Below are 24,266 nucleotides of genomic sequence, written 5' to 3'. Positions count from 1 at the left end.
TGACCGAGTAGTGATATCAGGGCTCTCTCAGCCTCACCCACCCCACAGGGTGTCTGTTGTGGGGAGAGGAATGGGAAGGCGACTGTAAGCCGCTTTGAGCCTCCTTCTGGTAGGGAAAAGTGGCATATAAGAACCAACCCTTCTTCTTCTTCTTCTTCTTCTTCTTCTTCTTCTTCTTCTTCTTCTTTCACCACCATCCTTACAGACCTCTGCCCCCACCCCAATTTCTGGGGAGTGTCCGGTCCCACAGAAGAAACACTGGGTGAACATTTGGTGCAACAGTGGGAGGGGGAGGCAAGAAAGCCATCCTCCATCGCCAAAGGTCTCCCACAGGATCAAATTCTTGGGTTTTGTGTGATCCAAATGAATCGGTTTTGTGATCTAACTCCCAGAGGAGGAAACTGTGACGCCAATACAGTTGCCCCAAGCAGGGAAAAGCGGAACCAATTTTCAAAAACGCGACTCTCCGGAAAGAAGAGCGATAATGTCAAACACGTATTAACCAGAGTAAATGTCACTTTAAAAAAATTCTGATTAAGCCAAATGCTCATTTGGGTCCACTTGTAACCCATCAAGTATCGTCACGGGCATATCAGCTTCCATTAAAGAAAGAAACTACACTAATTATGACAATATCATCTCGTGCTGCATGTTGGCTATGTTCCCCAGAATTGCCAGGATTTTCCCGCATTCTCTTATTGGCTTCCATTGCTAAGATCGCAACCTATATCATTAGCTAAAACTGAATGTGCTCCAATGCATTGATGCCTGCCACTGGTCCACCAGACCCTGTCCTCTGATAGCTACAGGGTTCTCCTTCCAGGGCCTATTCTGTGCACAACAGATAATGCACTTTCAATGCACTTTAGAAGTAGATTTTCCTGTTCTGCACAGGGAAATCCAGCTGCCAAAGCACACTGAAAGTGCATTATCCTTTGTGTGCAGAATGGGCCCAAGCCTTCCTAGATCAGAGCTTTTTCATCGAAGATGCCAACGATGCAGGCCTGGAAACCTCTGGAAGCACAGCTGGTGGTTCGTCTTGAGCCCACATGATCCTCTCCAAATGGTCTCAGGGAAGCTTATGATGATTAAATATTATTATTATTATTATTATTAGATTTATTATTATTAGATTTAAATTATGACAGTTATGGGATTAAAAACCCACAGAACTAAAATTTCAAGAGCTTTAAAATTCATCAGTCTAAACGTTTTTAAACTAAGAAGTGAAAACGCTCCATCCAGTCTTCCCCCAGTGCGCCTGGAGACCAAACAGATGGTATGCTAGTGTCAACCAGGCATGGAATGGTAGAAGCAGGAGTCCAGCTGGGGAGCCCATTCAGATGGTCACAGTGTTATTAAGGCAGCTAAGTGACGGCTCTTTCCTAAGCAGATGGCTTGCTAATGGCCACAGGTGAGCTCCTATGGTTTCCTCATGCGGAATTTATGACTAAGGAGGATGCTTGAGAGCTAGTGTGGTGGAGTGGTTAAAGAGCCATGGACTCCCATCTGGATTTAATCCAGGTTTGATTCCCCACTCCTCTACATGCAGCCAGCCGGGTGACCAGGGGCTAGTCACAGTTCTCTCAGAGCTGTTCTTGCAAGAGCATTTTTCTTAGAGCTCTCTCAGCCTCACCTGCCTCACAGGGTGCCTGCTGTGGGGAGGGGTTTTGGGAAGGGATTTTTGGGACTCCTTCGAGTAGTGAAAAGTGAGGTATAGAAACACACCTCTCTTCTCTTTGGTGACCAGGGATTTCTCTCCAGTCTTTAGAGCAGCCTTTCTCCACTTTTTTACTGTCGAGAAACCCCTGAAACATTCTTCAGGCTTCGAGAAACCCCAGAAGTGACACAATCATGAAGAATATGATTGGCAAACAGAGCAGTGTACATGCCCACCTGGGACCTCGCCCCTTCCCACCCCCTCCAGACCCATCATTGGCCATAGGAGGGGGGTCAACATGATCATAGATAGTCATATTACCCAATATATGTTTAACAAATTTAAAAAATATATATTTAAAAAATTATCTCTCATCCATTCGGGAAACCCTTCCAGGGCCATCATCCTGGGTATAGTCTGCACGGGGCTTTTTACCCATTCCCAGTTTGAATAAATCTCTGCCGTCTACACTGAATTCGATTTCCACTTTGATTAGGGCCCCTTAAATTTTCTCTCTGTAACATCCATTATTGATCCGGAGTGACCCTACCTTTCCCTTGCGATATACAGGAGTGGATATAACCCTCGATATTGGAAAAATCAGCATCAGTAAATGTACAGATCTCTGCTTTTTGCACATTAACTTCCTGCTTCGTACCTCCAACGCTGACATAGCACAGCAATCTTCCCTGATTGGCCAGGGCGTCAGTTCAAAGACTTCCTGGTTCCCGGTTGCAAGGCTTCCCTTAAAGTGACTGCGCTCCAGAAGCCCTAACTTCTCTCTTCTCTCTGTTATCTCCAATCCTCTCCCCCACCCCCCACCCCCATTCAAGAAAAGAAAGAGGCTCTTGCTGTGCTTAGCTCCCCCTCCCCGCTCTCAGCTTTCCCAATCGAGTGCAGAACAATTTCTGTTTCAATGGGGGGGATAGAGGAAGACCCAAGTTCTAATCGATCTGAATTCAGTAGGATCCACAATGGAAAAAACAAAGAAAGTGTAGAATCAAAGATGTCATAGGTCTCTCACCCAAACAATACTAAACTCATTGGCCATTGGGTGGGGGGGAGTCGACATGACCATATATCATCATATCACCCATGTGTAACAAATTTAATTTTAAAAATATATTAAAAAATTAACTCCCACCCATTCAGGAAGCCCTTCCAGGGCCATCGAGAAACCCCAGGGTTTCATGAAGCCCTGGCTGAGGAAACATTTTTAAAGCGAAAAAGGGCTCACCTTCCAAATTTTCAACTTTTTCAATATTGTTCAAAGCCAAATTTAAATACTCCAGCTTCTTCAGCTTGCCGACATTTTCTGGAACAGAACAAAAACACACCTTTACTAATCAGCCATTGGGACTGACTAGACCTCACTGTCATGTGACCAGGTACTGCGGGTGGAGGGTGGGGTAGGCAAATTGTAGGTTCTATGAATGTCTCTGGCAATACATAAGCAAAACAACAAAAAAAGGCACGAGGGAGAAAGTGTAAGAAGACCTAGTTTTGTCCGTGGGCATGCGGGTCAGAAGTCTTGTCAGGCACAAGCCCTGCCTGGTGCAACCAACTTTCTAAAGAGCCAGGGTGGTTAGGAGTGTGGACTTCTATTCTGGCAAGCCGGGTTTGATTCCCCGCTCCCCCACATGAAACCAGCTCCCCCACATGAAACCTTGGGCTCGCCACAGCAATGATAAAGCTGTTCTGACGGAGCAGGAATATCAGGGCTCTCTCAGCCTCACCTCCCTCACAGGGGAGAGGAAAGGGAAGATGACTGTAAGTCACTTTGAGACTCCTTCAAGTAGAGAAAAGCTGCATATCAGAACCAACTTTTCTTCTTCTTCTTCAGTAATATCAGGGCTTTCTCAGCCTCACCTCCCTCACAGGGTGTCTGTTGTGGGGAGAGGAAAGGGAAGGTGACTGTAAGCCGCTTTGAGACTCCTTCGGGTAGAGAAAGCGGCATCTAAGAACCAACTCTTCTTCTTATTCAGTAATCTCAGGGCTCTCTCAGCCTCACCCATCCCATAGGGTGTCTGTTGTGGGGAGAGGAAAGGGAAGGCGACTGTAAGCTGCTTTGGGACTCCTTCGGGTAGAGAAAAGCGGCATATAAGAACCAACTCTTCCTCTTCCTCTTCCTCTTCCTCTTCCTCTTCCTCTTCCTCTTCCTCTTCTTCTTCTTCTTCTTCTTCTAAAAACACTTGGTAGGGCCAGAAAAGGGACTGCTGGATGCCATGGGACATCCATGTTGAGGACCCCTGCTATACGGTTATAAAGAACAGACTGACAAATGAGAGGGGGGGGGGAGATGAACGTCTACCAGGAAGCAGTGGTAAAGGCCTTGGAACCCAGGCAGGAATACTGAAGTGGTTTTGGTTTGCTTTCCCTTCCTTTCACGGTACAGGCAACAGCCTAGGCTGGGACAACTTCATTTAAAGAAATTATAGCTTCTGATTTTTTTTTTTTTTAAGTTGGCTATGCTGGAGGAAGGAAAACACCACAATATGAAAAAAGCCAAAAGCTCAGTGGGAAAACGGCTTATTCCTTTCAGGAATCCGATAGATCAGCCCACGCTGTCATGCAGCACTAGGATTAGCAACTGAATCCACTGCCACTAAGTGGGGATTATCCAAAGCAAACGCTGCATGAAGAAATGGACCGAATTTGGGTTGCCAGCTAGCTGTAGGAGTGGGAGCACTGCCTCGTTCCATAGAGGAAATGGGACACAGAAGTCTTTCAGAGCATAGAGGTAAACAACACTGTGGTCAAACCGCCTCTCTGGCCTTCATTTTTACCACGGAGAATGAGGCATTTACTCAGCCTGCCCTGGTCTCAAACTGCTGGACCATAAGGAGAAACTCACTACTTCCCATTGATCCATATATTACCTATGGAGATTAAAGGGAACCTCCACATTCAGAGACAGTCAACCTCTGAATCCCAGAGATAGCAGGCTACATCAGGGGAAGGCCATGGTCGCTCTTGCCCTGTTGTTGGCCCTCCAGAGGGACTGGTTGGCCCCTGTGTGAGACAGGAGGCTGGACTAGAGGGAGCACTGATCTGATCCAGCAGGGCTCTTCTTAAAAGGTAAAGGTAAAGGTATCCCCTGTGCAAGCACCGAGTCATGTCTGACCCTTGGGGTGACGCCCTCTAGCGTTTTCTTGGCAGACTCAATACGGAGTGGTTTGCCAGTGCCTTCCCCAGTCATTACCGTTTACCCCCCAGCAAGCTGGGTACTCATTTTACCGACCTCGGAAGGATGGAAGGCTGAGTCAACCTTGAGCCGGCTGCTGGGATTGAACTCCCAGCCTTATGGGCAAAGCTGTCAGACGGCTGCCTTAGGCTCTTCTTACGTTTACACAAAATGTTTACTCTCCGCCGCCATCACCTGACCATTAGTAGAATTTCTATCTGGTGGTCTGCAGTCAACCTCTATTCAGCTTCAGCACCCTATCCTCAATTCAGGAGGGACAGGGAAAAAAAATTGAAATCACACTTGTTAGAGAGGTTCTCCATTAGACAGTTACTTGCTGCTTTTCTATTATATTTGAGGGAACGTGAGCCGAGCCACGAGGGGTCTTCTGTGGCTGCAGAGGCCAAACGAGTCCAATATCAAAAACAGAAATGTTCATCTTAAGAAAAATAGCACACATGCACTATACGGGCACTGCAGGATCTGAGCTTAGAGAAAATCAAACCGAAACACATGCATTCTTCTTCCTCTAGGTCCGAAACTTAGCTTTATGACATTAAGGAGACAGGCACTATTCAGACAGCTGACTAATATGGCAGAGCTGTAGAAGCGTGATCCTGAATGCAGTCAATGCATCTCCCATACTGCAAAAAGAGTAAACTGACACCTGTTCTAGTAGATCCTGTTCACGTTCAGGTCGCAGTTGAAAGGAAAGCGAGAAGCCGAATCTATAGGGGACTTTCCTTACTGCGAGTGGTCAGCTTGTCTGGCATCATGGGTGGGGGAGTATGAGGGCAATGTCTGTGCCGGAGAGACCTGCAGAGATAGGTGTCTCTGTGGAAGGCCATGTGAAGAGAGGGAGAGGACAATGTGTGAGAGGAGAAGGGCCAGAGGGCAGCTTACCAGGTTAAGGCAAAGGGAGGCATCACATTCAAGGAGATTACATCTATACACTCACTCCAACACTTACTGGATTCAGGCTTTCTATACAGCAGGGGTAGTCAACCTGTGGTCCGCCAGATGTCCATGGACTGCAATTCCCATGAGCCCCTGCCAGCATTTGCTGGCAGGGGCTCATGGGCATTGTAGTCCATGGACATCTGGAGGACCACAGGTTGACTACCCCTGCTATACAGGGCCTATTGGTATCTGATCTATCATTTTCTCCTTCTGGTATGCCTCCGCTCTAAAGCGCTGGTACTCTAAGGATGGCTTCCACTTTTTTTAAAGGGAGAGCTTCTTCTTCCCACATGTTCCCTTGTGAGAAAACATGACCTGGCCAGCATCCTGCCAGTTCTGTCTTCTTGCATTGCATTTACCCTGCTGATGTTTTATGACCTCTTTCTTCAGTCGTGAAACTAGTGCTCCATTCTTAACCAGGCTGCTCGAGAAGGAAGTTTGAGCTGAGCCCCTGAGCATTCACAGAATGTAAAGTTACCATTTGCAAAGCAAACCAGAGAATTCTTACCTGGGTACTTGGGTTAAAAACAGCACTAGATAAAGAAGCAAGAGTCCTGTAGCACCTGAAAGACTAACTCAATTTGTAGCCGATGAGCTTTTGTGAGTCTTGCAAAGGAACTTCAAAGGGAGATTGGAAAGAGAGAGACAGCTGGATTGCAAATGATAATGTAGCACAAACTAATGCATCCTCCTGGACTGAATCAAGACCTAGGTTTCCTTTCTCATTACCAATGCTGATTTCTCCATGCCTCTGCCTATCATACCTAATCCAATCAAGAGAGCTATGGGCATTCACCTGCTATTGTCATTTGGCATCTGAAATCACTCCGTTATCCAAGACAGAAGGACAGATTCTAGCTGTATCTAACGAAGAGAGCTTTAACTGACAAAAATGTTGATTTTTAAGGTGCTACTAGGTTCTTGCTACCCATTCTGATCAAGCGACAGACATAGCTGAACACTGGGCCTGAATTTTACCCTATTTCAGCTCTTCTTCCTCCCCAAATAGGTCACTTCCCCTCCTTGAATGACTGTAAATAAAAGTTCATAAACCAACACACTTACCAATTTTGGGAATCAAGTTGTTCTGCAGATAGAGAATTTTTAAATCTCGGCACCATTTGTCTAGATGTTCTAGTTTCTCCAGATCCTGTTGGTGTAAGGAAATTTCCTCCAAAGAAAAGATTTCAGAGTTGTTGTGTTCCGCTCGCTGTCTGATAAGCTGTTCTGTGACTGCAAAATAGCACAACAGACCAGAAATTCAGGCTGCATTCATTTCCCCAGTAAAGCACAGAACATTACAGGGGTCACCAGCATTTTAAGCCTGTGGGAAATGATTGGGACTGTGGTCTATATAGCTGGTTTATAGCCCCCCCCCCCACCATCCTACTACGACTGCTACTAATCTGCCTAACCCACTGGGTCCCAGCAAGAGTTGAGCTGAGGTTGTTTTGCAGTTCCATCATTCTCTAATGTGATGGTTATTATCATATTAAGGCTATTGTTGTTATAACGTTATTGCTGTTATCACCTGTTGTTCCATATGTTACCTGTACCTTTTTCCTGTTTCCTGTAAACTGCCCTGACCCTTCGGGGAGAGCGGTATATAAGTATAAATAAATAAAATAAAATAAAATAAGTCACTGAAGCAGTAGGTGCAAACTTAAATGGACTCCGGGGAATGGTAGAGGACAGGAAGGCCTGGAGGATCATTGTCCATGGGGTCGCGATGGGTCGGACACGACTTCGCACATAACAACAACAAATAAAATAAATAAATAAAATAAGATCCTATGATGTCACATCTGTGCCGCTTAACGTGTTAATACTTATTTAATGCTTTGTTCTTTCTAGTGATCCATCCAGACTTTTAGAATCCTAATGCCTTGGTTACTGTACGCCCCACTCTGTTGACTATACGGCGAGATCCGCCATGAGACACTGTTAGAAAGGTGGAAAATATATCATTTTTTTAAAAAATCACCATCATCATCATCCTATCCTACTACTACATAAAAGGGAACTTGTAATCAAGGACGGCTTACCAGTTACCCAGCATGTCCTGAAATCTGAGAGATCTGCCCAACAACCGCTGACAAACGTAGACTCCCCATTCTCTATTGGTGGAAAAATCCCCCACTGCAGGCTGAGGTGGGGCCAGAGTGCCATGGGTGTGTCCCGCCTGGCCAGTGGCCTCTGGGTGGCCCTTACTAGCAACCGTATTTTTGGAGCCCTTTGTATTTCTGTGTGCAATGGGCTTTATTGCTAGTAAAGCCATAAAAACATCAGGGCTAAAACAGATACATGTCAGAAAGTATTTAAGCATATTGGCGTGAAATGCAAATGACAGTTTGTAGTTCATGCACATGCACAAGCTACAGATCTTATAAAGTGTTCCATTATCCGGCCATGAGAAAGAGGACAAGAGCATAAGAATCCACACGGTTGGCTGTTAGGGCTGAACCTCGCCTGCATGTTGGACCAATCTGCATTAACTACAAGGCCTCATTTGCAAAAGCTGAAGCCATTCCACGATCCGCCTTGCGTGACAGCCACCATCGCCTGTGCCAAATACATATATTAAGCCCACAGATGGCAACCTGTTCAAGCCTTAATAAACATCCAAACAGTTGGGATGGCTGATGTTTCTTTGAAGGTTTGCACGGGGCTACATAATTTGCGGGTCTTGGAAAGCAACGGCATTTGGAAATGTCAAAATTACATCTGTGGATTACAAAAGCTCTCTCCAGTGACATGTGTGTTTGGTTTATTCAGCTTCCCCCCCCCCCTCCTTTCCTCAGATGAGGGGGAGAAATGGCAATACGTGTAATAAATAAAGATGAAAAACAGGAAATGTAAACCTGGCCTCAGCAGGAAAAGAAAGCTTCACAAAACTGTTTATGCCCACTATTGTGGGAAATGCACTCTACATATGATCTCTGCTCCTTGTCTTTGGGAATACACTCTGCATGTGCTTAGGGTTGCTTTGGGATTGCACTCTGTGTATGCTCTCTGCTCCCTGGTTTTGTGAACGCACTCAACACATTCTCTGGGCTGGCTCTGCACATGCTGTCAGCTCCCTAGCTTTGGGAATGCACTCTGCATATGCTCTTGGCTTCCTGGCTTTGAGAGTGCACTCTGCACATGCTCTCTGCTCCCTGGTTTCAGGTGCGCTCAACATATCCTCTGGGCTACCTTTGGGAATGCACTGCACATGCTTTCTGTTCCCTAGTTTGAAAACGCACTCTGCACACGCTCTGTGCACCCTGACTTTGGGAATGCACTCTGCACATGCTGTCTGCACCCTGACTTTAGGAATGCACTCTGCACATACTCATACCACATGACTTTGGGAATGCACTCTACATACATATGTATGCACATACTCATACCACATGACTTTGGGAATGCACTCTACATACATATGACCTCTGCACCCTGACTTTGGGAATGCACTCTGCACATGCCCTCTGCTCCCTGACTTTGGGAATGCACTCTGCACATGCCCTCTGCTCCCTGACTTTGGGAATGCACTCTGCACATGCTCTCTGCACCCTGACTTTAGGAATGCACTCTGCACATACTCTCTGCACCCTGACTTTGGGAATGCACTCTGCACATGCTCTCTGCACCCTGACTTTGGGAATGCACTCTGCACATGCTCTACCGCAGCGGTGGCCAAGCGGCGACCCTCCAGACGTCCCTGGAGTGGGATTCCCGTCTGCAGCGCCGCCGCTTGGCCGCCCCTGCTCGGGCGCGGGGGTCCGGGGGAGCCAAGAGCAAGCGGAGCCACTCACTGCGCACCATGGCCGCCAGGAACCGACGCCTCGCCCGTGGCCATGGCAACCGGAGGGGCCGCCTCTCCCCGCGGGAGCCGCCGCTCTGGCCAGCCCATCTCTACTGCCCTGGACGCCTGGTGCGGAGGGAAGCCGCCGGGGCCGGCACCGGAAGTGACGACACTGAGAGGAGCCGTGGCCGGAGGGAGAGAAGGAAAGGCTTATATTGAACACGAGGGGGGGCTGTCACGTACGGGTTGCCAACTCCCGGGTCGGGGCTGGAGAGGTTAAGAAATTAGAGCTGATCTCCAAGTGACAGAGAAAACGGGAGCCCCTGCCCCGCAGAGCCCCTTCCTCTTCCGGCGCCACCCCCAAAATCTCGTTTCCGCCCCAAAATCTCCAAGGTGGACCCCCAAAATCTCAGGCTCCACCCAAAAAATCTCCAAGGTTTAACACCCAACTCTCAGGCTGCAGCCAAAAAATCTCCAAGGTGGACCCCCAAAGTCTCAGGCTGCACCCAAAAATCAGAGTCCATCCCAAAATGTGGCACCTGGGTTTGGGCCACTGTGTGACACAGAGAGCTGGATTGGATGGGCCATTGGCCTGATCCAACAAGGCTCCTCTTATGTTCTTATGAAAGGTGAGAGGGAAATCAATGAATATCACAGAATGTTTTAAGTCACCTTATACCAGGAAACTAAACTTTAAGAAGCCAGGCCATGGGATGAATGGGAACGGGGTGGGGTAAAGGAGATAACAGGAATGCTTAATTTAAATGCAATGGGCACAATGAGGATAACAGTGGGCTCATATGGATAGATTCAAATGAGTAGCCGTGTTGATCTGAAGTAGCACAATAAAATCAGAGTCCGGTGGCACCTTTAAGACCAACAAAGATTTAATCAAGGCGTCGAAAGCTCACACTTTGATTAAATCTTTGTTGGTCTTAAAGATGCTACTGGACTCTGATTTTAGTGGGCTCATATGACTGTTGCAATCTACTACCATCTAGAGGCTTGAGGCGTATTCACTGGACTGCAGCTCCGTCTAGTTAGGACAAAATTTCTCAGAAAAATTATTTCTCTGCAGCCGTTCCCGTTTTTTTTCCCAATCTCCATTTTATTCCCAGAACAACAACCCTGTGAGGTTGGCGAGGATGAGATTGACTGGCCGAAGGTTGCCCAGCACACTGTCCAAGGGGCTTGAACCTGCGTCTCCCATCGCCCACCCCACAGCTCTCCCCCCCGTGCCATAAAACCGAGCAGTTTTATATGCAACCGATCTTCCAGAAACCATTGACACCCATACAAGAGAAAACACAGCACTCTAGTCACTTAAGAATTTGATATTTTTATTGCCTCGTAGCTAATGTTTATATCTTTAGTGCAAAGGAGGGTGCTGCAAACTTATCTATGACAGGCCTTCAGGATGAGGCAAATTTCCAATCCAGAGCAGCACAACTGTGTTGTGTGTTCGTTTATTAGCTTATACAACTATAGAGATCTTCATCTACCACGGGCAGTTTATTTTGCAGGGGTTCCTGGTGGCCGTGCTGCTGTTTGACGAAGTAGGGCACTGGTTTTCAGGCTACTGGGGAATCCATTGATGCACTGGAAACATACATAAGGCATACTGGAATTCCTTGAAAAAGAGCTTGCATGCCAAATGTTATGTCTGTGGACATTTGACAGCAGAGATGCAAATGAAGGCTTCTGCCAGCCTGTGAACTAACCAGTCCGGGGGACCTGTTAAGGTCCAATCAGATTGTCTTGCTTGGAGCCAATCAGGGGCTTTGGCAGGCTGCTTGAAATGTATAAAAGTGGCTGAGCATGCCTGTTTTTCCTTGTTCGGTGTTTGGAGTTTGATGTTGGAGCTGCTAAATAAAAAGAGCTATTTTGAAGAACTGGGAGTCTGTGTTCACTGAATCCGCAGACTTAACACCAAACATCGGTCCTCCTGTAAAAACATCCACATGGAGAAAGATGTTGAGGTGCGTATTCACATGGAATGGTGGTGGGGCTCCCAATTCATAGACTCATGGAGTGGGAAGGGGCCATCTAGTCCAACCCCCTGTTCAGTGTACCATCAGCCTAAAGCATCCAGGAGAAATATCTGTCCAGCTGCTGCTTGAAGACTGCCAGTTTGGAAATTGGGAATCCCTGGAGATCTGGAGGTGATGCCCAAGGATGGCTGGGTTTGAAGAAGGGAGGGAACATAGTCATTCCAGGGCATTTCCAGCCCCTCCCCCCCTGGATTTTGGCAACCTCTGATGATGGTGAACTCCAGAAGCTCCCAAAGGATGCACCACAACCCTCTGCAGAGAGGCTCTCAGGCTAACTGCTCAGGAAGGAAACAGTTCAGTTTGTTGTGCACAGAAAATCTGACAGCCACCAGCAGGCAAAGGGTTGGATTGCATGTTGCAGTTTCTCCCTTTAGAACAGACTTAAGGTCCAATCATGGGCCTCCATTAACAACCAATCACACGTCTTGGTGGGAGTCACAGGTGTGTAAATAAGTTCCACAGTTCTGGTGATCTGTGATCATTGTTTCTCGTTCTAGTAAAGTTGTTTGGTTGTTGGAGCTGGCTGCTTGTGTCTTACTGAATGGATTTAATAGTCACAGTTTATTTGCATGTAGCTATAGGCCATTACAAAATAGATTACAAGTTGGAAACATTTCAAAACAAAGTGATAAAATAAGCAATAAGGCATGAGCGGATAAGTTCCATTCTTTGGCTTTACAGCCCAAGGGTCGCAACCCAGAGATAGGAAGAACACATACCCATGAACACATAACATACCAGAGTGAGACCATTTTGGATCTACTTTCGTTTACAGCCATTTTAGACGGCTGCAAACAGTTTAAGCAAGCACGCGCACAGAGCAGAATGGTATCAGTCATGCTGAAGAGTAAAAACCATTGTTCTGTATTAGACAGGACATGCTCCAGGCCACATCAGCTATATTAATGGCAAGACTGTAGCTATTGTAAAGAACAATGCACAGTTTGCAGACTGGATTTTGCAGATGTGCAGGGTAAGGTGTACCAGGCAGGCCAATTTTGCACAGCGAGAATGATTTTCGTTATAGCTTTATCGTGATGGGCGATGCATTTGATGCAAAGAACCCCCAAGTAGAGGCTGTATAACCAAAGGTAATGTGCGCATGTCTGTGAAGCTACTTGCCATGTATTGTAAAAGCGAATGACATTGTGCCTTGGCTGGGTCCTCCAGCTATTGAATTGGAACCACCATTTTATTGTAATGAAAAAGTTTCATTGTTTGGATGGAATCTCCCTGCTCTGTCTGTAGTGGGGCGAGACACACCAGGTGACAGGATGACTGGCTCGCACACATATGAAGCTGGCTTATACTGAATCAGATCCTCAGTCCCTCAAAGGCAGTGTTACTTACTCAGGCTGGCAGCGACCCTCCAGGGTGTCCAGCTGAGGTCTTTCATATTACCCACTGCCTTATAACTGGAGATGCCAGGGACTTTCTGCTAGCAAGGCAGATGTTCCACCACTGACCCACAGAGGACTTTCTCATCACCTCCTGCCTGGTCGTTTTAATTGGACATGTCGGGGATCAAATCAAAGGTCTTCTGCATGAAAACAGATGTTCCACCACTGAAGTCTTTCTCATCACTATGGCCTGGATGTTTATGCCGGAGATCGAATCAGGGATCTCCTACATGCAAGATTATTGAGCTACTGAGGTCTTTCACACCACCTGCTGCCTGGTTCTTTTAACTGGAGATGCCAGGGATTGAACCTGAGACCTTCTGTATGCAAGGCAGATGTTCTGCCACTGAGCCACAGAGGCCTTTCTCATCACCTACAAATGCTCTGCCATTGAGCCGTGACCCCTCAGCTAGCAGACAGAGAAGACCTGCTTGACAATTGGAAGCCTCCAATCCCTTTCCTGTTTGTTCTGTTGTATTTTCCTGTCTGTATTGCGAACTGCTTTGAGTTCCCATGGGGGGGGGGACCATAATATATATTAAATAAAAACAAAACAACATGGACCTTCAGCAAGCCATTCTGCAGCATCAGTTTGTCATCCAATCATTTGATTCCCAAAAAGCTATTGGTGGGTTTTTCCCCCAACCACACCTGTCAAGGGTCCTTTGGCAATGAAACATACTGACCTTATTGAAAATATATGTAAAGTATCACCTGCATTGAGGTGGCAGGTTAGGCACTTGAACATGTTAAGCACTCAGTTTACCTGTAAAGAAAAAGCCTATTTTGAATGGTCAATTTCTACTCTCCGATTTCTTTTAAGAAAAACGTCCACATTAAACGGAACTATACTTTAAATGAAAGGTGGAACTCCAAGTATTCTGTACTCAGTTCTCCCTCTCAAATAGTACTTATGGTTTTGTCAGGACTCTTCAAATATCACAAACTCCACCTAACCATTGACAACTTTGCCTAACACAGTTTACTGAGAACAACATTCCTCCCTCGTATGAAGAGTTCAGTGACTGAAGCTGATCCTATAAGCCAGGGGTGGCCAATTGGCGGCTCTCCCAATGTCCATGGACTACAATTCCCATGAGCCCCTGCCAGCATGCAGCAGCACTGTAGCCCAGGGGTATCGGCACAGCCACAGTTTGGCCGATGCTGCTATCAACTCTGTATTTGTGGATGTAAGCCACCGTCCCCCCTTAACCATGTGAGCAGGAGCAAGTAGGAAGAATCTTTTAGCTTACGGATTAAAAGGAAGAGCAGCAAGCAGCTCAGCAGTGTCGTAAGCAGTCCTCCCAGGAAGAACCTGAAACCACAACGACAATCCCCGTTTGTATTTTTTAAGCTGAAAATAAAATTCCTCAAGAAGATGGAATGCGGACTGTTACCTCAGTTATAGATCTGTAACTGATTGCCTGCAGATGAGCTATAATTCCAGGGGATCCCCAGGTCTCCCCAGGAGACCGGCATCCCTGCAGCCAGCCAACCTGTAGCAGAGAAGGGGGATCTGGGAGTGTGAGCCCCCATCCCCATCATGGGGGGGCCTGGCATCCCCCAAAGATCACTCCACTCCGTCAGAGCAAGCAGGCTGGTGATCCCTGGCCCAAAAGATGTACATTCGGCCTCAACCAGGGCCAGGACCTTCTTGGTCCTGGCTCTGACCTGGTGGAATGAGCTCCCAGAAGAGCTGCAGAGCCTACAGGAACTGTCGTGGATCATTTTAAGCAGTGGTCCCCAACCCGCGGGCCGGGCCGCGGCTCCCTCTCCCCGCCCCCCTGCAGTAAAAAACTTCCCAGGCTGCAAGCTTGAGGCCCGGGAAGCTTCTTACTGCGGGGGGGGGGGGAGAGGGAATCAGGGCCGCACCTGCATTGTGCATGCACGGTCGGGCCACGCATGCGCACATGCGCCATGCACAACCGAAATCGCGCATGCGCGGCACTTTTGCGCATGCACACATGCACAAAAGTGCCGCACACGCACGATTTTGGCCCGCACATGTGTGCATGCACAGCCCGACCGCGCATGCACAATGCGTGGGTGCGGCCATGCATGCGCGGCATGCGCAGCCGGGCAGTTGCCCTGCCGGTCCCCAGCCTCAAAAAGGTTGGGGACCACTGATTTTAAGGGTTTTAAACTGCTATTAACAGCTTTATTATTGTTATTGTTATGCTGTAAACCGCCCTGAGACGGCCTGGCCATGCGGGTGTGGCATAGAAATCGGATTAAAAAATAACCACCACCTGGACATTTTGAAATCCCGAAATGGCTGCGGGGGAATTTTCAGCACTGGAAAAGGGCAGGACAAGATTGCCGGGTCCTTCTGAGCTGCAGGCCCAAATGGGAGCAGGAAATCAGGGCATTATGCAGAGGTCAGCTCAAAAGCAGCATCGATGTCCACAGGCTAGAACCACAAACACTATAATGTTTTCAAGCGGGAAGCCGTGTTGGTCTGAAGCAGCACAACAAAACAAAATTAGAGTCCACTGGCACCTTTAAGGCCAACAAAGATTTATTCAAGGTGTGAACATTCAAATGCAAGCACTCTTCCTCAGTTGGTCAGTTCATAGTCTGAGGAAGAGTGCTTGCACTTGAAAGCTCACACTTTGAATAAATCTTTGTTGGTCTTAAAGGTGCTACTGGACTCTGATTTTGTTTTGCTGTACTATAGTGTTATATAGTACTAATGGGGACTGCAGCAAAGAAATTAAAAGACGCTTGCTCCTGGGGAGGAAAGCTATGGCAAATGTAGACAGCATCCCTAAAAGCAGAGACATCACCCTGCCAACAAAAGTGCGTTTAGTCAAGGCTATGGTCTTCCCAGTTGCAATGTATGGCTGCGAAAGTTGGACCATAAGGAAGGCCGAGCGTCAAAGAATTGAGGCTTTTGAACTCTGGTGCTGGAGAAGACTCTTGCGAGTCCCTTGGACTGCAAGGCGAACAAACCGGTCAGTCCTAGAGGAGATCAGCCCTGACTGCTCCTTAGAAGGCCAGATCCTGAAGATGAAACTCAAATACTTTGGCCACCTCATGAGAAGGAAGGACTCCCTGGAGAAGAGCCTAATGCTGGGAGCAATCGAGGGCAAAAGAAGAAGGGGACGACAGAGAATGAGGTGGCTGGATGGAGTCACTGAAGCAGTCGGTGCAAATTTAAATTCCGGGGAATGGTAGAGGACAGGAAGGCCTGGAGGATCATTGTCCATGGGGTCACAATGGGGTCGGACACGACTTCGCACCTAACAACAACAACAACTATAGTGTTTTGTTTGGCCCAGGCTGAGCTGGGGATGCAGGTGGTCATGCAATCTAGAAGGCGCCTAATCCGTAACAAGTTTCTTCGAACAGCGGCCTGTACCTGCTTAGAAAAGCCCTATGTGGACTTTACGCATCACAGTATGGCTGATTATAGGGACATTCCCTTTACCTTGCACTCAGAGAAAGGATGAATCCCATAGACAGCATGAGGGTCTGGCAGATGCCTTTCCTCACTGTGCATGATTCTAAACAGAATGAGAGAGAAAAGACACACGTTATTGTTTTTCTGTGTGGAATGGGCGCAGCTTCTGCCTGTACCACATCTTTTTGATAATTTTGCACAGGAATGTTGAGCTGCCAGCTTCCAGAAACTGCCCAGAATTTCCCCCCAGGGTAATATGATGTGGTAGAGCCAGCTACATTTCCTGCTGTTGAAAAAAAGAGAGGAGGGTGTCCTGGTGACCCAAAAGAGATCTTGTGACTTTCAGGGACAAAAGCCATGAGGGCTGGGGGGTGAATGATTGAGGCCAATTAAGAGATTGGGTGAAAAGGTGGGCCGTAACCTGATATAATGAAATGTGTAGAACAAATCCAAGATACCTCGTGCCTTTTTCTGAAGGATCTTTTTGTTTTGAAAGATAAGAGTCCAGAAAAAGACAACAAATAAAAAGAATAAAAGAAATAATAGTAAAACCTCCAAGTTTCTCAGCAACAAAAATATATCAGAATCAGACAGAGCTGGAAGAAACCACAAAAGGCCACCCAGTATAGCCCCCCCCCTTCTCAAGAACTTAAAAACCAACCACTCCTGACAGGTATTCATTTATTCAGTCTCCTAAAATCTTCCAACGAAGGACACTCCACCACAGCAGCATATTCTATCCATGAACGGCCCTCACCATTAGAAAATGCTTTCTAATATTTAAGTGGAACCTCCTTTCCCATCATTTGAACCCACTGCTCCTCGTCCTTCTCTTGAAAGCAGCAGTGGACAAGTTGGGTTAACATGCAGAATGTCTAACTGCTTCCATCTCACAGATGTTACTAAATGGGCCCTCTCAGCCCACAGGGCTCATATCAACTTCAAGGACAAGGCAAGGAATGGGATAATTGGCTCTACCAGAGAACCAAATGCCACAGGATGGGAGGGAAAGAATGAGAGTGGTGAGGCAATTTTCTACAAGGATCTAACAGGATGTGGTCTTACTGGTTCTGTCATTGTCTGATAGTTAAGGATGGCAGCCTCCAGGTGGGACCTGGGGATCCCCTGGAATTACAGCTCATCTCCAGGCAACAGAGATCAGTTCCCCTGGAGAAAATGGCCACTTGGGAAGGCAGGCTATATGGGGTTATGCCCCATTGAAGTCCCTCCTCTTCCCAATGTCTCCTGGAGATGAGCTATAATTCCAGGGGATTCCTCAGTTCCCTCCTGGGGAATGACAACCCTATTGACAACCTGTCCCAAAGAAGTGAACCGCAAAATAATTTCGCATTGATCCTCTTCCTGGTCGCTCCCAACAGCACCATCATGACACCTCTGCAAAATTGCAGTGCTGATTATCTGAGGCAAGAGCAGTCATGCGGTGCGAATCCTTGCGTTTGAACTGTGGGAAATCCCAAGACAGTCAAAGACCTAAGGAGTGAGAACTGATGGGGAATTAGGATGACATTCATATAAATGAGGTCAAACCATCCAGGACTCTTGAAGTGTTACCATTGACCTAATAACCAAGGAGGGAACTGGGTCATCAACCAATCCATTTGTTTCCAGAGTGGTAGCAGTATTAGCATGTCGCAACAGAAATAAGCAGGAGTCTAATGATACTTTGAAGAGGAATGAGTTTTAATCAGTTGGATTTCTAAGTTGCATCCTGCCCCCTCACACAAGCAGCTGGCACGCTGCCCGCCTTTCCTCCCCCCTCCCCAACTTTTTGAATGGAAAAGAGAACAAAGAAAGAGAACAAAGAAAGAGGGAAATTGGAATGAATATAGGAAGAGGAAGGCAGGCAGGAAGGGAAAATAAAGGAAAGAAGAATCAGGAAGGTTAGGGAAATGAGAAAGGGGTGGGGGGAAATGACAGGGATCCAGAGAAACATGGTTGCCTTGAACAGAATGGGACACTGCCTGCTCACCACCCCCCTTTTGGAAAGCTCCATGTAAAGGAAGAGTGCTGTACTCATAAAGGAGATTTAACTCACTTGAACAGCCCAAAGATTGTTCATGGAAGTCCTCTTCCGTCAGGAGACAGGTGTATGGAGATGACTCTTCACGTGCTTTGGATTCTTTGGAAGTATCTTTTGAGGAAGAGGCTGCATTTGGGGCTGGACTGTGCTTTTCTTCTGGTTGGGCCTTCGGTCCAAAAGCAACACCAGTAGTGCCTGTGAAACATGAGAGACAACTAGAATTCATTGTGAGGATGTGAAAGAGATGAAATAGCAAGGTCTGCAAGGGAGTCGCAGGAAGAGTGGAACGATCTGAAATCACTCACCATGTTAAAAAACCTCGTCCTCTGGAATTTTATAAGCTCTTGGGGAGTTGAAGCATATTTATTTCACTTATACCCCTGACTTTCATAGGGACTCAAAGTGGCTTGCTACATTCTCTTCTGCCATGTTCTGTCATCACAGCAATGCTGCAAAGTACTGTGACTGGGCCAAGGTCACCCAGCAAGCTTTCATAGCAGAGTGGAAATTTTAACCTGGGTCTCCTAGAAACTAGTCCAACTCTCTCACAATTACACCACACTGGCTCTCCTTTAACTGACTCTCAGCGGTTCCCAACATTCTGTATCACCTACAGCACATTCAATTCTATTTCATTTTGAAGTGTTCCCCCCATTCTTTGTACCAACCAGCTTTTCAAACAGCAAAGCTGGGACCAGGGCAACCATAATCTTTTCAACCCAGTGGGTCTATACCAGCTTTACTCCATCTGTTGCAAATAGATCCAGTCCCTCCAACTCATCAGATTTTCCCAACCTCTGTCCTGTTTGGATTCAGTTTCAGCTGCCTCAGCCCCTTGACTGAGGTCTCAAAGCACTGATCAATAATCAAGATGGATTCACTGGAGGCTTATATAGGGTTCTCCACACTGCCTCAGAAAGTGCTGGGAGATTTGGGAGGCAATGTCAAGGGAGGGTAGAGTTAGGTGATATCATTTCTGGGTGATGTGGCCTCTCCTAATCTCTATGGTCTTTACCATAGAGACTGGGGCAAATTCCTAGAGTGTTGACAATATGGAGGCCATTTTTCTCTCATTTATCAATTCCTGGGGGAAGGGGTAGAAACTGGGGCTAGTAAGGTGCAGGCTTAAATTGTGAAATGTCGAATTGGGTGTCATCTACAAATTGACAGCACCCAAAGTTCCAGAGTCCCGATTATCTCATTCCACAGCTTCTTGAAAATATTGAACAGCATGGATGACAGAATGGAACCCTACAGCACTCCAGTGGGCATATTCCCATCTGTTTATTCTGTCTCTCTGGTGGAAACTCATGTCTAATTGGGCAAGAAAGAGCTTCTCTTCTAACAGCAGCATATTCTAAGCAGTGAATACAAATGGTACAGAACACTGTATCAAAGGCCAGTGACAGATCGAACAATATCAAGATGGATGACAACCTGGTTCAACTTTGAACAAAGATCATCCATCCGTTCTCAGAACCCAACCCTGATGCTAGACTGAAATGGGACAAGGGCATGAATTCGAACATGGACAACAACATTGCTCACCGTTGTCGTGATGACTGGCACCCATCTCACTGCCTCTTTCCAGCCAAGAATCATCCACAAAATGTGCATTTCTATCACTACAAGCGGTGCGGTTCATCCATGAATCAGAGGCACTAAGACTGAACAGGCTATCAAGGGATCGGCGGATTCGCTTTCTTTTCCGGAATATTCTTCCTCAAAGAAAAAATAAATAAAAGGGACAATAATAAAATAATATTGAACAAATGTTTCGGGACACATACTCTTTAGATCTCAGGCCTCAGCAGAAACAAGGCTAATGTTGCTCAGGGAACACAGTCTTCCATTGATAACACAGAATCCATTTTCTTTTCCTTTCTATACCCATGAAGTCTCTTTACCCCTGTCACAATTTAGATTGTCAGTACCTTGTAACGTGAGAAACTCCAAACCCTCTCAATAACCACACTTCATTTGAGAAAGAAAGAGATTTACTGAAGAAATATGATTAGGTCCTTTGGTAAGACTTGCAAAGATTGAACAAGGACCCCCTTATCAACCTGGGGTGCTCAGCCCCTCCCAACACAAAATGGTTTTAGGCACGAAAACACATGGTGATGGATTGACTCTGTTCAAGGACCCAAAAGGAGATAGTAAACCTGGCAACGGGGCTAGAGCATGGACATTCACATCTAGAGGCTGGCACAGTAAGACAACTGTTGCATTCCAGAGATATAACAATCTAGCGAGACAGTGATACTAACCAGAGTGTCATAAGAAGGGCTATGAAGGAAAGGCATGGAAAACCTCTAACATGATTTTGACAGTAACAGGGATATGTCTGAGGAAATGATTCTGTGAAGGACTCTCCATAGACACAGATGATGTTGTATGTCTATGTCTCAACTTTTAGGACAGACGTCCCCAACCTTTGTGAACCTTTGGAATTCTGACGAGTGTGTCATAGGTGCAACCCCAAAATGACTGCCGGAGAACGACCATTGCGGGAGATGGAGCCAACCACAAATCGTCTGCCCTAGCTTGCCTTTAGTCACTCAGTGAAGATCCCTTTGGCTGTGATGGCAGCTGCTACCAAAGAAATGTTTTCACAAAATTTGCAGAGCTAATTAGATCATCAGTGGCCACTCAGAAGTCTTGCTGGGTAAGACAACTGTTGCAGAATAATAGAACCATAGAGTGGGAAGGGGCCACACAGGCCATCTAATCCACCCCCCTGCTCAATGTGGGATCAGCCTCAAGCATCCAGGAGCAGGATCTGTCCAGCTGCTGCTTGAAGACCACCAGTGAGGGGGAGCTCCCCACCTCCTTGGGAAGTCGATTCCACTGCTCAACTCCTCTGTGAAAAAGTTTTTTTCCTGACATGTAGCCAGTATCATTCTGCACATGGTTTAAACCCATTACTGCAGGTCTACCTATCTACCGCCCTTGACAAAAACCTTAACTAAGAAGGAACATCTCAGCTTGCCTCACAAAGCTGGACTCCAGGGGAACCTTCCTCAGGAGGAAGCTCTGTAAGTGGAACCCCGCCACAAAAAAAGGGCCTCCCCCTTGGGGACATATGTTCCCTTGGGGACATTAGTTCAGCAGTGGAATAGGCTGCCTAAGGAGGTGGTGAGCTCCCCCTCACTGGCAGTCTTCAAGCAAAAGTTGGATACACACTTTTCTTGGATGCCTTAGGATGCGTAGGGCTGATCCTGCGTTGAGCAGGGGGTTGGACTAGATGGCCTGTATGGTCCCTTCCAACTCTAGGATTCTATTATTCTAGTTAAGCAGTGGAATAGGCTGCCTAAGGAGGTGGTGAGCTCCCCCTCACTGGCAGTCTTCAAGCAAAGGTTGGATACACACTTTTCTTGGATGCTTTAGGATGCTTAGGGGTAATCCTGCGTTGAGCAGGGGGTTGGACTGGATGGCCTGTATGGCCCCTTCCAACTCTATGGTTCTATGATTCTATACACTATATTCCCGAAGAGAGGGTCTGTAGAAAAGGGCTGTCCTGCAGACCTTAACTCACCGTATTAATTTCTCTTTGTAGGTGACACTTGTCTGTGACAGGCTCAGTGTCACGTTGCCCATTTCATCGGACAGGACGCTGTCCTCTGTGAGAACGTAGTAGCCATTCATAAGAAGACGGGGGCTGTGGCGGCTCACGAAGACACAACTCGTACCGGGGTTGGTGGAACAACATGTGTAGGAGGCTTCATGATCCAGAAACGTGTCCGTGCAACTGGAATCATGGGTCACAAAAGAACAGTGATGCCATTCACAGACACGTTATTAAACTGTATGATACAATTGACCATGTGCTGGATAAGGAGAACTAAAGCTACAGAGCATTGGTGGGGAAACCACCCCAGAAATGGAGGCCCTGATTTGGATGGGGACCACACTGCCAGGAGAGGAAAGACTTCACCCTTCTCCATCCCCACCCATTTCATTTTCTCAACGGAAGTGGAACCTTATCTCTGTGGTCCGGAATACAGATGAGCACGGATTGGTTCGTGAGCTATTACACTTCTCAGTTTTGCTCAAGAAGCCAAATGAATGAGTTAAATGGCTGCCTGCCATTTAACCCTTCACAGGCATCCCCCCCTTCTCATAGCCGGGGAGAAAGGTGAATTTGACATGGCTGGTTTGGTTCGGGACAGCTTTGTTTGCTTCGGGACCACCCCAAACCCAGAAACGAACCAGAATTTTTAGCTTCGTGCCCATCCTTAGTCCCAAATTAAATCGGAACCCTGAAATACTGCACTGGATAACTGGATCCTTGTAACCCTGCTTGTGAGAAGACCAACATATAGTATACTGCAATTCGCACACTTGTTGGCCAGCGGCATGAATGACTGCATGAATGAACAGAATACCTGGCTGTTCTGAGGCCATGCTTCCCCTGGCATCTTTTCCAAGCAATTGAGAAACTCTTGAAGCACAGAATGGAGAAATAGATGCACTGACACTGGTTTTATTTCCCCTTAGGGAGGGCATGGCTTCCCCTAATGTAGCTGTCAGGGCTGCTTTAAGCGCTGGAGAAGATGGGCAGCTCTTAACCACGACACCCTGCTGGCTCTTGACTCTCAAAAGCTTATACAGCCAGCCTCTAACACCTTGTAGCTCTCTAATGTGCTACTGGATTCAAATCTATTGCAGGCCAACACGGCTGGCTGCCGTTTGAAACTTTCCTCGACTGATGTCCCAACCCCTCAGCAACTGCAGCCTTAACCGTCAGCGGAGAATCCTTGGCTCCGTCCAACCGATAGCAAAATCAAGAAAACACGAGGCAAAATTAGAAAACCATCCTGACCTGGAAAAGCCATTTGTCCAGTTAGCAAAGGACCCGGTCCTTTCATCCATTGAAAAGTCAGCACCCTGGACTGTAGCGGTTTGGTGTCCGTTAGCGTCGCTTCCCGCTGCCAAAATGACACGGGTGGGAGGGGGTCTTTGAAAGGACGGGGGAAGGAGAATGTTGGCTTGTTTTCGTTTGAAACTAGACAGTGCAATCGGAAGCGTGGAATGAGGTCATGTATTTCCTGCCCGGTTGCTTCACATCACCAGCACTCGCTAGATTAGACAAGGGAAGAGACCAGCTGGAACTTATTAAGATGTATTAAAGATGTTCATAAAAGAGGCATTCTCCTCGATCGGACTGGGCTGTCCACAGCCTGGCAAGAGATTAGGGGAGGCAGTGGAGTGGTTAGGGTGAAACAAGGGTTCAAATCCTCCTTCTGCAGTGAGGCATATTGACTTCAGTGAGTTTTAAAGGACTGGGTTGGGAATGACCTTGGGATGGATGCTCTGTGCTTGACCTACCTCGCAGGGTTGCTGTGAAGATAAAATGAGTTGTTGGAATATGCAAGATCTTTAGTGTGTATGATTCAACAGCATGAATGAAGAATATCCTGCAGGGGGCATCGCAGGATATGTGTAGTTAGCATGGTTAATTTAGGAATTTCCTGATTTTTAAAAAAATATATACTCCCGATAGGCTCCGTTGGAGACTTCCGGCTCCTTTGAGTACATTTCCACCCCATTTGCCTTCTGATAAAGTAAAGCAGTTAGCCAGTTAGACTGCTAAGACTCTTTCTCTTTCTCCTCTCTTTCTTACACCGTTGTTTTTCTGAATAAAAATATTGTATTCTTTAAGCAGCTAGTGCTTTGTACCTCCTTTGCATTTCTGAACTCTAACAACTTATTTATTATTTTATTTATTTATTTCTCCTAATTTCTAACCCACCCCTCCCAGCTGGCAACCATTTAAA

At 46.9% G+C, this 24,266-nt stretch overlaps 2 protein-coding genes across 6 annotated transcripts in view; both read right to left on the bottom strand.

Moving 5' to 3' along the window:
* The window catches only part of DNAAF11 (dynein axonemal assembly factor 11), a 35,997-nt gene extending 26,264 nt beyond the window's left edge, over positions 1–9,733 (bottom strand). For 2 of the 4 annotated variants that reach the window (XR_013233972.1, XM_077351470.1), the window contains exons 1-3: positions 7,850–8,009; positions 6,870–7,037; positions 2,898–2,975 (exon numbers count right to left, since the gene is read on the bottom strand). Coding sequence is in view for 3 of the 4 variants with exons in the window: in XM_077351470.1 (XP_077207585.1) it covers positions 2,898–2,975; positions 6,870–7,037; positions 7,850–7,973 (370 nt within the window). In the remaining variant the exon portion in view is untranslated. Of the gene's footprint in view, positions 1–2,897; positions 2,976–6,869; positions 7,038–7,849; positions 8,010–9,601 lie in introns of those variants that run through there. The other 2 variants (XM_077351472.1, XM_077351471.1) reach the window with 2 other exon arrangements.
* Positions 9,734–10,943: 1,210 nt separating this feature from the next.
* On the bottom strand, positions 10,944–23,826 carry TMEM71 (transmembrane protein 71). 2 transcript variants are annotated; one of them, XM_077351468.1, is made up of 8 exons: positions 23,312–23,826; positions 22,025–22,237; positions 20,035–20,204; positions 18,502–18,681; positions 16,473–16,548; positions 14,296–14,357; positions 13,729–13,808; positions 10,944–12,179 (listed from the first exon to the last, which is right to left on the bottom strand). In XM_077351468.1, the coding sequence occupies exons 1-7, from the start codon at positions 23,359–23,361 to the stop codon at positions 13,792–13,794; spliced, it is 768 nt and encodes a 255-aa protein (XP_077207583.1). In that variant the 5' UTR covers positions 23,362–23,826; the 3' UTR covers positions 10,944–12,179; positions 13,729–13,791. The 2 variants fall into 2 exon arrangements, with proteins under 2 accessions (XP_077207583.1, XP_077207584.1); XM_077351469.1 differs by having other exon boundaries at positions 10,944–11,536.
* Between the last annotated feature and the right edge of the window lie 440 nt (positions 23,827–24,266).

This window comes from Paroedura picta, chromosome 9, assembly GCF_049243985.1.
Source record: "Paroedura picta isolate Pp20150507F chromosome 9, Ppicta_v3.0, whole genome shotgun sequence".
Lineage (NCBI taxonomy): Eukaryota > Metazoa > Chordata > Lepidosauria > Squamata > Gekkonidae > Paroedura > Paroedura picta.
This window is presented reverse-complemented; position numbering and strand designations above follow the sequence as displayed.